Source organism: Branchiostoma floridae, chromosome 9, assembly GCF_000003815.2.
Source record: "Branchiostoma floridae strain S238N-H82 chromosome 9, Bfl_VNyyK, whole genome shotgun sequence".
Classification (NCBI taxonomy): domain Eukaryota; kingdom Metazoa; phylum Chordata; class Leptocardii; order Amphioxiformes; family Branchiostomatidae; genus Branchiostoma; species Branchiostoma floridae.
In genome coordinates, this window is record NC_049987.1 from 20242215 (window position 1) to 20255600 (window position 13386).

A 13386-nucleotide genomic window follows, 5' to 3' on the forward strand; every position below is an offset into this window, starting at 1 on the left:
TCCGAGACCTGTCTAAGAAACCCAGGGTTTACTTATTGTATATACGGAAGGTCCAGAACATGAAACATTGTGTCTTCTTACAAATTCTTCTTAAATGTCCATACAACTTTGGGCCAACATTGTATTCCCAATCTTCTCTCTGTTAGAAACCCAGGTTCTCATTTCTGTTAGTCAAATATGCCTTTGGACAGTGTTTTATCATGTAGCTGCAACCTCCCGTCGTGATAGAACTTCAAACATAGAAACCCTTGGTTATCTCTTTTACTTTTACCATAGTTACAAAAGCCTCAATACAATAATAGGTTTTCCTCTAGCACGTGTTTACTCAATCTCTTGCTGGCTGGGGTTAATGACCCCTCCTGGGGCGGCAGCAATTGTAGGGCCAGCCGCTAGGAGCGTGATTTTAGTCAGGCTGGGTTTTTCTCCAGTATAGTAAAACCTACTTACAATACCAGGTTTTCCTCTAACTCATATCTTTATACGCAATTGTTGAGTTACCAGTCTCCAAGTCCTTCTACAGCAACAGTTTCTTTCTCCAGACTGCCAAACTATGGAACTCTCTTCATGTCAAATGTCTCCTCCTGTATACAATCTTTCAGCCTTCAAAATCAATGATGACTGCCATCTCCTTAGTTCATTGTCCATAAGTGGTCAAATGGCCTTGCTTAAAACAATCCCGTTGAGGAAAAAAAAACACAAAAATGTATCTGACACAGTCTTACTTTGTACACCTATATCCAACAGCAGTGATGGTAATTCAATCTTTGTGCCATGTAGTCATTGTTAGAAACCCAAGGTTCTTTCTGACTGATGTCCAAGTACAAACAAGTGTCTCCTCTTCTCTTCTGACTGATGTCTTTCTCCAACTGCTGGCATTGGTGGAACTTCAAACTTTTCCCCCTTCTGTGTCCTAAAGTCGTAGTCAGAAACCCAGGGTTCCCTCTAAAAGATGTCCCAGTACAAACAACATTGTCTCTTCTTCTCTTCTAATTAATCATGTATGTCTCTCTCCAACTGCTGGCATTGGTGGAACTTCAAACTTTTCCCCCTTCATTGTCCTGAAGTCGTAGTCAGAAACCCAGGGTTCCCTCTGACAGATGTCCCAGTAGGCGTGAGCCAGTCTGTCCCATTCAGACATGGTGAGCTGCCAGGGCCTGACCGTGGGGTCCACCTCCGACACAGCAAACAGCTCCTCCAGCAAGTCCTGCCTTTCTGGGGGGAACAGTTCACTGGGGGAGACAGAAGGATTGTACATGTATGAGTATTACTGAGTATTAAAACAGTAGGTTTATTACAAGACACAGTAAACAGGTCCTCCAGGAGGTCCTGCCTTTCTGGGGGGAACAGTTCACTGGGGAGACAGAACGGGTTGTACATGTGTGAGAATATGATAACTTTATGAATGAATATATAAATGAATGAAATTCATTTCATTGACCAATAAATTTGTACAGTATGAAAGAAGACATGGATGACAATGGACGACTGAAATTATTATTATTGTTCTGTACATCTCATTGATACATAACTTGGTCTGTCTTTTTCTGCCTTTCTGATTACAAACTGTTTTTGCCTGCTACAAATGATTAATTGATGCTTGTCTACAAAGTACATTTTAATCTTTGGCATGAAAAATGCAGTTAGAAGACTAGTTAACTGCTGCCAACCCGTGCCATACCAGGGGCCCACAGCTGTATAATCAATAATGGATACTACTACTACTACTACTACTACTACTACTACTACTACTACATTCTACAGAAAACTCCATACCTCCAAATTGATAAATATTCATCCATTGCTAAACAAGTTATATGTACTACTGCTACTACTACTGCTACTACTCCTACTACTACTACTACTACTCCTACTACTACTACTACTACTACTACCACACACATTCTACAGAAAACTTCACACTTCCAAATTGACAAACATTCACTCATTGCTAAACACGTCACACGTATGTCCACAAAACTGACCAGATCAAATGTACTTACGCAGCCCCCTTTCTGCAGTACTTTCCCCTCAGATGGAAGACATGTTTGACCACTTTCTCCACCGTCTTAAAGGGGACCCCCTGGATTCTGGGCCTCACCAGGGGGGTGAAGTGAACCACCCCCACGTCTACGTCCGGCTTTGGCACGAAACATTTCCCCGGGATCCTGAAGCAGTGCTTGACTCTGCAGAGATACTGACTCATGATGGACAGGCGGCTGCGCTGGCTGGATCGTGGTGGCGCACATATTCTCTGAAATATGTTTATGAAGGTTAGACATCCAGGTAAACAATATCCAAATACAATTCAACCTCTACAACTGGATTTAAAAAAAAAGGAGATTTCATCACTCTTCTAGTGACACTGAAGAAGACTGATGGATATCACTCGAAACGTCTGGAAGTAAATCTCTGTTTTTTTATCCAGTTGTAGAGATTGAATTGTATTTGAATATTCTCTGTGATAGTTTAAAACTTCTGGTATACATTCTGCTAGTAATACAATGAAAAGACAAAACCTATTGTTTGAAAACTTAAGGTTGGCCTATAGGGCAAATAAGGAAGTTAACAAAAGATTTTGAAGAGAGATATTTCCATTAAAAGGCACTTAATTGTACCAATAGACTATGACATTTTCCTTGGTATCTTTTCTTATTTTGCCTTGAAGAAAACAGAAAACAAAGAACATGATATTTACCTCACAAACTTCCTTCTGAAAAGTGAGAGTAAGCTGTGTCCTCCCGTACACGAATGGACCAGTCCGGAGTGCCAGGGCCTCCAACCAGCGGATGATGAGTGGGGTGGACACATTGAAGGGGAGGTTACCGATGATGTGGACATTCGGGGGATCTGATAAACAAATATCATCATTTCTATTTGTATTTTATATCTACCAGGGTGTCTAGATATGTAGTGGACTCATTCCTCAGATAACCAACATCTTTTGCAACAGTCATCCCTCATTAAGACATCTGGAGCCACATAGTTCCAGTTTAGAACTTTTATTCAGCCTGCCAGGCTATCTAAATACACTTAGCACTTCTACAGAATGTAGTGCAATTTTAGCTAATGTAGCAATTTCATGGGTATATTTAGCACTTTTGTGGGAATACTCATCAATATGAAGTGCAGAATCAGAAATCTTGCAAGTAAGATAGTTAAGAATTTCTAGATGTATTTCAAAAATTGGTTGAACAACATTGATGTCAACAGTGGACAGACCATACATAAGTGCCACCTACCTCCTTCCCATGGTACTGCAAGGTCTAAAGGTAAGGCCTTTGCCAGGTTGTAAGTCAGAATGTCGGCATTTACTATCTCCACCCGGCCTGGAGCTGCAGCTGACAGTAGCTGGACACAGAAATACATCTCAGTATGAGCAATAAAAATGATCAACATGCTACGCTGGAAACAATTCATGGAAGTCTTCCACAGCTATCTCAGAAGCTGACTCACCGAAGGGTAAAATTTCCGAGCCAAACAGAAAAAAGTTTCTTCTGTTCGAAACCAAGTGGCTGGGTACATTGCAGAAGTTTGACTTTTACGGACATTTTAACTAGAGACTCTGGTATTGATTTTGAGAACTTACGTAGAACAAGCAATGTTAGATAGGCTCTATGGAGTGAAATATGTACTAGCCTGGTCCCAACCTCTGGCTGTTGATGTATGTATCATTGGATGTAAGTAATAAAAAAGCTTGTCTGTGTAACACAAACTCTGCTGTCCGGGCTGTAACTGGCCAGTAATGCTGGACGGGCTGTATAGAAGCTTGATTAAATCAGGCTATAAAAAAAGTTACTTGTGAAGTTGTGTATTAGCACGTTGTCACATGTTACATACATGAAGCCCGGCACCATTACAAAATCTGCTCTCACAAGATCGGAATTTGGAAAGGTTGGGACTATTGAGAACATTCTTGGGGACGTCATGACTATCTCAAAACATTCAACTTGTCCTGTAACAGAAAAGATTGTTGTAGATCATCTTTGAACTTGATGATAGATTCTTAAAAAGCATCATTGAAAATTGTCAAAAATAAATTATGTAATTGAAGAAGACGTGAACATGGTTTCACTTTAAGTTTTTTTCTTTTCACACAGTTTTAACTTGAAATCAAGGACAGGAGTTGACTGACCCGTAAGCCTGCGTTAAACCTCTTGTCCAGTTCCACCACCACCACCTTGGCTGCGCCTGCCTTCAGTATGGAGCGTGTGATGCCGCCTGGTCCTGGTCCCACCTCACACACATACGCACCCTCCAGGTTACCTGCAGACTTCACTATCTTGTCTGGAACACAAATTAACTTCTAAGTTGATTGATGTCTTTTTCCTGTAGTGTATGTAATTTACCTTTTAAGGTGAAGGAAAGCTGGTGTGTTACGCCGAACGGCGGTTATACCGGCTATATAGATACAGATACAGATACAGAGGGTTGTGCACTTCCTTCTCCACCCTCTCGTCTATTGGCACATTAAGAAGAGAGGGTAGAGAAGGAAGTGCACAAGCCTCCTTCACCGTAAAAAGTCACGTGCTGGCCAGACAGACGGCGAGTAACCATCTGGCTACCATTGTCTTCTGAGACTGATGGATGCCAACATGTAAACCTTTGGTAATTTTGAATCTCACAATTCAGCATTTTTGGCTGCAAGGAGTTTCAATGCAATAAACCAATCTATATCATGTGTACAATCTTATATAAACTTTTAGTTCCTTATTTTCATTTTACAATAAGAAATATTAACTAGAGAAGAAAATGTACATTCAAGTTGGTACTGCCTGATGCCACCTGGCAGGCAGTGTCTTAACTACATATATCTTGTCTGAAACACAATCAAACTATGTTTGAAACACAATCAAACTACAATGTTAAGATTTTATACGCTGTTTCAGTAAGCTAAGCTATGGTTACCATAGTTCTAGTAAGCTTTTGATCGGTTCTTTGATCCTTCTAAAGTTTAAATGACCCGAAGCCCCTTATGTGACCTGACCAAAGTGTGAGGTCAGCTACAGGACAAAGGTGCCTGGCAACCTGTATCAGCCCCCGTCTCAGTCACACGTCACTGATTAACCTTCATTCGATTTTCAGAAAGAGATTCTTTAACCTCCTTGCTACAGGTGTAACGTCAATGTTAAGACATACAACTTACATTCATGCAGTTTACGGGTACATTAATTAGGCATCGCAAGAAACACCTTTACATTGACTTGGCCCTACCTGTTAAGTTCGTGTCGAACAGAAAGTTCTGCGAGAGCTGTTTGGCGGCGTTCAGTCTGTACAGCTTGACGATGTCCCTGATGGTGGGGAGGGGGGGCAGACGCATGGGCGGTCTGGTGGCACTTTTTATAACCGCTGTTGCAGCTTGTTTGGCCATTGCAGTCACAGTTCTTTAACACTATCTGTTGCCGAGGTTGTAGAAGCCTTTCTACAGCGCGAGTTATAGTTGACACCGGCTCGAAACACTGTCAACCACTCATGCACAGCTGACGACCTTACGTACAGCGCACTGGAAAAACACTCACGTGCAAAATATTACCGCTCAATTTCTCTGCCTTGGGGCAAGTAAACGACACCAAACCTTCTCACATAACTAAAATTATGGTGCTCAATGTTTTCAACAATCAAACTTTGGAGAGAAAGCAAAATATCGTCATTTTTGTACAAAAGTATTGACTTTTCCAAACAACTGCGTTTCGGTGACCTTCCTGACCTCTCCAAGCATGCGCGATAGAGCCATAGTAGAATATTACACTTGATTGCTAGGGGGGAAATATTAGTTAAATATATACGATTAACATTCTATAATTGCATATAAAAAAAAGGAAAAGAATGTGAAATATAAACGATATTATGACAATATTCACTTTTTAGCATATTTAGTTATATTCAGTCCAATAAAGAAAGAAAATATTTCTGTAGATACCCCTAGCATTAGGAATGGTCTGTTCCACAAATCACATTCCAAGAAGCAGAGAGAAGTGACAGACTCTCTTCCTCCTGTGTCCGTCGGTTTGTGTCTGTTTTCTTCGCTAGAAACGCCTCCTTGTGACGTCTTGAGGCGATGGGGTTCTTCGATACCCTGGCGAGATGGCTGGGGATGAAGAAGAAGGAAGTGAACGTTATCTGTGTGGGGCTAGACAACAGCGGCAAGACGACCATCATCAACCAGCTCAAACCTCAGAACGTGAGAGATATAAACGTTACCCATATTCACTTCTCTACGTTTGTTTTTTGGGGAAACAGGGAAATGTGTGATAACGATGTTTTTTAGTGCACGCCTCAGATGAATACACCAATTATTTTAATCATATTGTCATGTAACTCAGTTTTATACAACTGTTGCCAAGAACAAATTCTCCCCTCCCCTTTGCACCCACCTGTCACTACTACAAATTGTGTGTTTTGTGATATGATATTACTCGAGAAAGGTTCAAACTTTCGATTTAACCGTTTGACATGTTACCTAGGTATATAACCTAGAATTTCTGTTGGCGCGTATATGCGTTCTGACCTCTGTGAGAGGGCTTATTACAATGTATTTTGTGATATGACATGAAGAGCTTTCAAACCCAAAGGCTGTGTAAGAGATTTACAACCATTGTAGACAGAGATTTGAACTGAATTGAGTTCTATCTCTTTTGCAGGCCCAGCAGAGTGACATAGTTCCCACCATCGGTTTTACAGTGGAGAAATTTGCATCAGCAAGGTACTGCAAATCTTGAAATGCAATTCATGATTTTCTTGTCCTGTTTGAATCTTGTCCAATTTATTATTAGTTCATTACATTCACAAGTGAGCAGCCCCTTACTTTTGACACACAAATAACTTCAAAGGTGTGACTAGTCTATCAATGTAGTATTGTAAGTTGCATATACATAATGTCATTATCAACCATGTTTTTTTCAGCTTATCCTTTACAGTGTTTGACATGTCAGGCCAGGGCAGATACAGAAATCTGTGGGAACACTATTACAAGTAAGTGACCAGACAGTAGTCTTCTTTTTAAGTCAATTCTTTTATTAGTACATGTAGTGATGGACAGCCACTCTCTTGAGTATGGCAAGTCTACTGGTTTGCTGTCATATTTTGACGGGCCTTCCTTGCCTTTCTCTTCGCCTTCGTACTACATGTAGGACAAATTCTGTAAACATAGAGTGATATCAGATGGTTATTTCTTTAAGTACAGCAATGTTGTCACTCTTATGAAACCTTCACTTTGCCTTAGATGTAAGAATTCATTCAAGTGTTTAAGATGTAAAGAAAGAATTGACAACTTGCCCCAAATGATGACAACATGGATACATTTCAATATTGTGAATGTTTTGTTGGTAGACTAATACAGTCTGCCTGACAACGAGGGATACAGGGACAAAAACACCTGTCCTGCACTACAAGTTAGTAAAATTTGTAAGTTAAAGAAATTAATACCTGATGTCTTGCCTCCCCAGGGATGCCCAGGCCATCATATTTGTGATTGACAGCAGCGACAAGCTGAGAATGGTGGTAGCAAAAGATGAGCTGGAACAACTTCTCAACAACCAAGGTAAACAAGTAAACAAACAAACAAACAAACAAACACAAAAAAGAGGACTAGTGTGCCTCTCTACCAGGGCTGTCTCCAGGACCTCCAGGGCTGTCTTTGTCCTGAACAGAAAAAGTTTCACCATATGTCCAAAAAGTTTGAACTTCATTATGTGATAATAAATTACTGATAGATTTAATTACTAAGATAAACAACATTTTCTTCCAAAGTCTTATTGAGCAAAAGAGCATGTAACAAGAATGAGAGCGTAACAGTATATATTCTGTAATAAACATGGTTATCGTTAGTACATTGTACAGTATTTAGGTTTTCTTCTTCTGAAATGTTCCTATTTCACGGATCCATCCCAGACATCCTGAGCAAACGGATCCCGATCCTGTTCTACGCCAACAAGATGGACATGAAGGAGTCTTTATCAGCTGTTAAGGTCAGTCTCAGTCTGGGGAGGAAGGGTCCAGTTCTAGGTCACTGAAGAGCTCATTTTCCACACATTGTGATGGAGAAGATAGATATCATATATCGTATCTACAGGTCCATTGTATCAGTGAAACTAACCCTAGCTCTGAGTAAAGCTTGGAACATGGCTTATGCTCTGTCCTTATGCCTAATCACAAATCAAGAGCTGAGCTCGGTCGACATGTCAGCAAGCTCCAAATGCACATTTTTGGCGCATGGCACAATTATGATGGATGTGCTACCAATTACTAGGACTTTGTGCAATATTTGTCAGCTATGTTGTTGGGATTTAAACCTTCATTTAGATAGTGGATGCAATCTAAAATGCTAAGAATAGAGAACACATCCAGTTGCTTAGCCCAGTTTGTATAGCCAAAACTGATTTGATTCACATGAAAATATTTCATACGTCAGACGCTTTAGATAATGTAGCATCGACTATCTTTCATCAGTGAATGAGAATGACACATAGTTCGTCTAGGTGCTTACTTCATTTTGTATAACCATGTTATATTTTACCTGGATGTCTGACATTCATCAACGTACCTTTAATATTCCAGGTTTCTCAGATGATGGGACTTGAAACTATAAAGGACAAGCCATGGCACATATGGTACGTAAGCAGTCTTCACTTCATATCAGGGCTGTATCCAGGCCCTGTCCCTCTGTCCAGGGATGGAAATTTATTTGTTTCACTTTGTCCTTCTAGAAAAACTAAGCTTCATGACGTAAAATTGATGAAAATGTATATTTTTCAGCTTGAAATGACGGATTTAACAACAGAAATCAGCAATATGGGCTTCAAAATATTGCAACTCATCGCTTTAGAACTGTTGGAAAAATTAAAGCTGATGACAACCTGCTTCTAATGAACAAATACAAAACTTAATACAGAATTTAACATGTAACTCTGAGAAGAGGAACTTACTTGATCTCATCTCACCATTTACTTTTGTAGTCAACTTTTGTTTGTCATGTTATGTTTGTGATGTTCACAGCCTAACATCTGAGGATGCTATAAATGTATCAGGAGTCTAATTGTATGTTTTGCACATTGTGTGATTACATGTTAGCATACATGTTTTGTTTCCTTGCTTCCAGTGCCAGTAATGCAATAACAGGGGAGGGCCTTCCAGAGGGAGTGGAGTGGGTCACAGGTCAGACATTGATACATTTTGTCCTATAAATAAATAATCGTAATAGAATTATATAAATTTACGGTACTTAGTGGCAAATGTTGACACGCACATGTGAACATTGGCACACCAAATCTGTGCGTTATTTTGGCACACTATTGACAGATTAGCTGAAGAGGCTAGGTGGGTGTCACTCCACCGTCATCAGGGAAAGTCATATTCAATTCAATTTTTTTTATTCCGTAAGGTTCTCGCGGGCAAACACACATTCACCAGAATTTCGACCTTATTACACATGTCAGGCTTTGCCATAATTACATAAAACACTGAGCACTACTGTGTAACTGTCTTGTTGTAGAGACGGATGGGGCAATGGAGAACGGACTTGCTGAGCCTCTTAGTGCGGGCTTTCGGTAAACTAATTGTCCTAGTATAAAGTGCCAAGGGCACAATGTCTGGGGCATCACACGTATTAAACCCCGGACCTTTAGATTTCGAACCCAACACTCTACCAGCTACGCCACACACAACACCCCAATTTTGTCCTAATACTAGTAGATAATGTATTTTTTTCTATGTTTGCCTCTTCTATCTTTAAAATGAAGGTGTATTGAACATTCTTTACCTTTCCTTGCAGATCAAATCCGATCCATGAAGAAATAGCAGCCTCTTTAGGAGTCCAGAGGCGAGAATGAGGGATGAATGTGTCAAATTGCAATACATGTAAAATACTTCAATGTACACTAAAATTGCACTATGTAACATGTTTCTTGCTGCACCAGTTTTTGTAGGTAAGACTGTGTCAACAGACTATACTTATTTGTAAACAGATAAAGCTTTGCTAGGATATGTGTTTTTACAAGTTTTTTTTACAAGTTTTTTTGCTTTTAGACCAAAAGAAGGCTACAGAAAAGTTTGTGCCCTTTGCCCAGTGGAAAAATGATAGATTAGAATACCAACAAATAATGTTAATATTGATAAGAATGATTGATTAACTCTTACGTTTAACTATTCTGTACTTGGTACAATTCTGTACAATTCTCATCAAGAGTTTTCATCAATTGATTTTGACCTTCAGGACCTCATGTATTTAGTAATTTACAAACATATTGAAAGGTCCAGGTTTAATTTCATACCAACAGAGGAAGTATGAACCAATCCTGAGTCACAGCCTGTATGATACATTTTCTAAACATTCCGTTCATCCCTTTCAGTCTTCTCAGCAATCTATTCCCAAGTTCATGACAAAAAACTAAATGCTTGAAAAAAATATTGTTTATTATTGTCTCATATTCCATACTTCTCCAACGCAGCACCGTCCCAGTGCCTAGCCTACACTGCACATGAGAGTTGTCCTTCCCAATGCTATGGAAAAGGTGGCCATGTTAAGAGCTGTTTTTTTAACACTTTTTGGCACCATAGCCCAACTTCAAGCCTTGCTGCTACTTGGCTATTTTGTGGCCCCAGATTTTTTTTACCTGCAGTTAAAATGACAGACAGGGACCCTTCTGTTACTTAGTGGCTTTAGAGCCCATCTGGGGCTACAGGCCCTACGGGCCCTGCTGCAAATGGGGCCGTAACATTAGCATTAGAGAGGGTGGTCACATATACATGTACACTGTCAGTTGGCTTTAACTTCTAATTTAGGTTACCTGTGATTATATGTAAATGGTGACAAGGTAATATGAGGTATACGTGTATGTCACACACTTTTGGTTTTGCATGAATGTGCATGTACAATGTGTGCTTATTTTGTTTGTGCAGATCTTTGTAAAGCTACTTGTACAAATGTATTTTCAAGCTTCTAGAACCAATTTTTCTTTAAACGTTGAATCTTACATTTCCTTTTGATTCCAGTATAGAATTCCCAGCTCACACATTTTAATGATGACATAATTTGCGTGTAACATTTGTCCCCAAGTTGTAGGAATAAAATGGTGTGGTCCTTCTGAATGTGCTAAGCCTTACGATATTGCAGTTCTACCCAACTCTGATAGGGGGAGCTGTGATGTCATGTTTACCTCTACTGTAAAGAATGGTATTACTGTATAACAGCAAGGAGGTTATATGAGTAGTGAAAAGCATTGTGATGACCATTGTGTATATACTTGTAATTTGTATAGCTTGTAGGGCCAGTTTTGTCTTTGGTTAAGAGTAAGGATTTTAAAGCATCAAATTATTTTTTTTAGTTTTAATTACATTCCAGTGTCTTCTCAAAATACTGTTACTAAACAAATATGTGGAGAAAGGAAGGTATCTAGTTCAGAGTCTGGTATCAAATCCAGTAAATTGTTGTCAGTTCTGTGCTTTGTCTTTTGCTGTAGTTTCATATTTGTGTAAATAAAGAGATTTATTTCCGACAGTTTTCTAACATTAATTTTCCATCTGTTGTCTCATGTTTACCCTAATCTCCATTCAATGCACAAGATACAGCACTACACATATTTGCTTATATGTCTATTGTCAGTCTCCAGTGTCAAAATCCTCTTACATTTCACTCTTTCATGATGATAAATCAGGCAAACAAAACACGTTGATAAAATTTGACTGAGTTAGAAAAAAAATTGCAATTATTTCAACTTCTAATGTTTCTCAAACTTTCTTTGCACGTTGTCATCTATCAAAGCAATGAAAGACTGGAATTAGGAAGCAGTGCGTATTTTGTCTATGTTGTCAAAACAGTTTCGCACACTTTTCGGGTCACCTGTCATTCCCGGACACTGAAGTTCTGAAAGTTTTCAAGAAACCTCCCCATTGGCCAGGCCGCCCCCAACTTTCCACCAATCAGATCGCGAAGTCACTTTTCACAACATGGCGGATATTCCTGGAAGTCCAGTCCAACAGCCGGGATCGGACTGAGGGGAAAAAAAAGCAGAAGTCGGTAAATTTCTCACCAACTGCTTGCACAGAAGGTAAGACAATCATGTGAAACGACAATCTTGATTTGTGTACGCTTGAAAGCTGGAGAATTACGACCAGGGGTGTGGTATTTAGCTGAGAAGTGCAGCGCGTGCTTCGACCACGCTTGGCCGTAGCGTGGTGGATGCAGGACCGTTTCGACGCAGGCCAGCTCCTCGGGTGTAGGGCCAACATGCTCCCAAGGAAATGTTGTCACGGCCATTTCTGAGGGACATGTTGGTCCTAGTAGTAATAGGGCTGAGCAGCTGGCCTGCGTAGGCTCTGGAAATAGTCTGGCGTCCAGGTGAGGTTGCCTGAAAGATGGCGAAAGATTTGCCAGATGCAGCTACGACGCCGGTCGTGCCATCTGCAGAATCAACCGAAGTCTTGAGTTCCCCAGCTCAAATTATCCTGATGAAAAAAGTTAGAGCCGTACCTACGTACCATTATGTATGTAATAGTCATGTTACACGAGAGAAATCACACCAAACCATCCGAGTGTGATTCCGGTCGCAAAACAAATGCGGAGGAGATCGCAGGTAACGTTAACGGTCCTGGACATCATCAAACCCTGATGATGACCGCAGATTTCTAGACAATTCCCCGTCATGCATATTCCCCGTCATACCTTTTCCCCGTCTATGTGGACATTTCCCCGTCATGTTATGTCAGTGTTAGTATGTTGCCCTTCAGTGTGGATATTTGAACGATCTACGTTACTACATGTGATTGCACACTATAGTTTCTCTAATATCTGTGTAATGTAGCAGGGTTCTCCTCAGAATTTTTTTGGTATAGTGGAGGGGCTGGCAAAAATAACCCAAACCAATGCGCTGCACTTTCATGAAAATTGGTTCATTTTGCATGACAGAGGGTGTCAAATACTAGAAGTATAATGTATTATTGTGATTCCTTTGTTGTGAAGTGGCAAAACGACTATTGTTTTGATCATCCCCCATTCACAAGTTTTTGCAGACAATGCTGACTGGAAAAGTGATGCCACTTGGCACAAAATCTGTGAATTTTCATTAATTCTAGCAAAACTAACCAAGAAAATAGGGAAGCAACACACTAAATTTCAAAAGTAGTATAGTGGAGCTGGCCTAGGAGTATAGTGGAGGGCTTCCTTTATTCCACCCTATGGGGAGAACTCTGTGTAGTAATATTTCCCCCAATTTTGACGAATTTTGCAGATTTTCAAGAGGACAGACTGCGTCGGCGGGGACTTTTTCCCCGCCGCAAACACCACCAGATGAACAACAATAGATCTTTGCTCCGCTGCACATCAACGCAATTAAAAACATTTTAACATCAATTAGTATTGTACAGATCTCCTTATAAATGTTCAATATCGCTACG

The 13386-nt window shown here is 40.1% G+C and overlaps 2 protein-coding genes across 2 annotated transcripts; one reads left to right on the plus strand and one right to left on the minus strand.

Annotated features, from left to right (window-relative positions):
• Window positions 1-308: 308 nt before the first annotated feature.
• Window positions 309-5585, minus strand: LOC118423465 (dimethyladenosine transferase 1, mitochondrial-like). The gene is made up of 6 exons (XM_035831634.1): window positions 5212-5585; window positions 4133-4284; window positions 3240-3348; window positions 2696-2847; window positions 2001-2251; window positions 309-1229 (listed from the first exon to the last, which is right to left on the minus strand). The coding sequence occupies exons 1-6, from the start codon at window positions 5366-5368 to the stop codon at window positions 995-997; spliced, it is 1056 nt and encodes a 351-aa protein (XP_035687527.1). The 5' UTR covers window positions 5369-5585; the 3' UTR covers window positions 309-994.
• A 349-nt stretch (window positions 5586-5934) lies between these two features.
• On the plus strand, window positions 5935-9982 carry LOC118423479 (ADP-ribosylation factor-like protein 6). The gene is made up of 8 exons (XM_035831651.1): window positions 5935-6178; window positions 6639-6700; window positions 6901-6969; window positions 7443-7537; window positions 7888-7964; window positions 8554-8606; window positions 9095-9150; window positions 9767-9982. Exons 1-8 carry the CDS (start codon window positions 6056-6058, stop codon window positions 9790-9792), a joined length of 561 nt encoding a protein of 186 aa, XP_035687544.1. The 5' UTR covers window positions 5935-6055; the 3' UTR covers window positions 9793-9982.
• The last annotated feature ends 3404 nt before the right edge of the window (window positions 9983-13386 follow it).

What these genes read in the sequence shown, in the direction of transcription:
- LOC118423479 (XM_035831651.1), top strand. Translation starts at nt 6,056, where the DNA reads ATGGGGTTCTTCGATACCCTGGCGAGATGGCTGGGGATGAAGAAGAAG. An exon ending in GAGAAATTTGCATCAGCAAG is followed by an intron (nt 6,701 to 6,900) that starts GTACTGCAAATC and finishes TGTTTTTTTCAG; the next exon opens with CTTATCCTTTACAGTGTTTG. An exon ending in AGTCTTTATCAGCTGTTAAG is followed by an intron (nt 7,965 to 8,553) that starts GTCAGTCTCAGT and finishes TTAATATTCCAG; the next exon opens with GTTTCTCAGATGATGGGACT.
- LOC118423465 (XM_035831634.1), bottom strand. Translation starts at nt 5,368, where the DNA reads ATGGCCAAACAAGCTGCAACAGCGGTTATAAAAAGTGCCACCAGACCG. An exon ending in TGCAGTACCATGGGAAGGAG is followed by an intron (nt 2,848 to 3,239) that starts GTAGGTGGCACT and finishes TTTGTTTATCAG; the next exon opens with ATCCCCCGAATGTCCACATC. An exon ending in TTCAGAAGGAAGTTTGTGAG is followed by an intron (nt 2,252 to 2,695) that starts GTAAATATCATG and finishes AACATATTTCAG; the next exon opens with AGAATATGTGCGCCACCACG.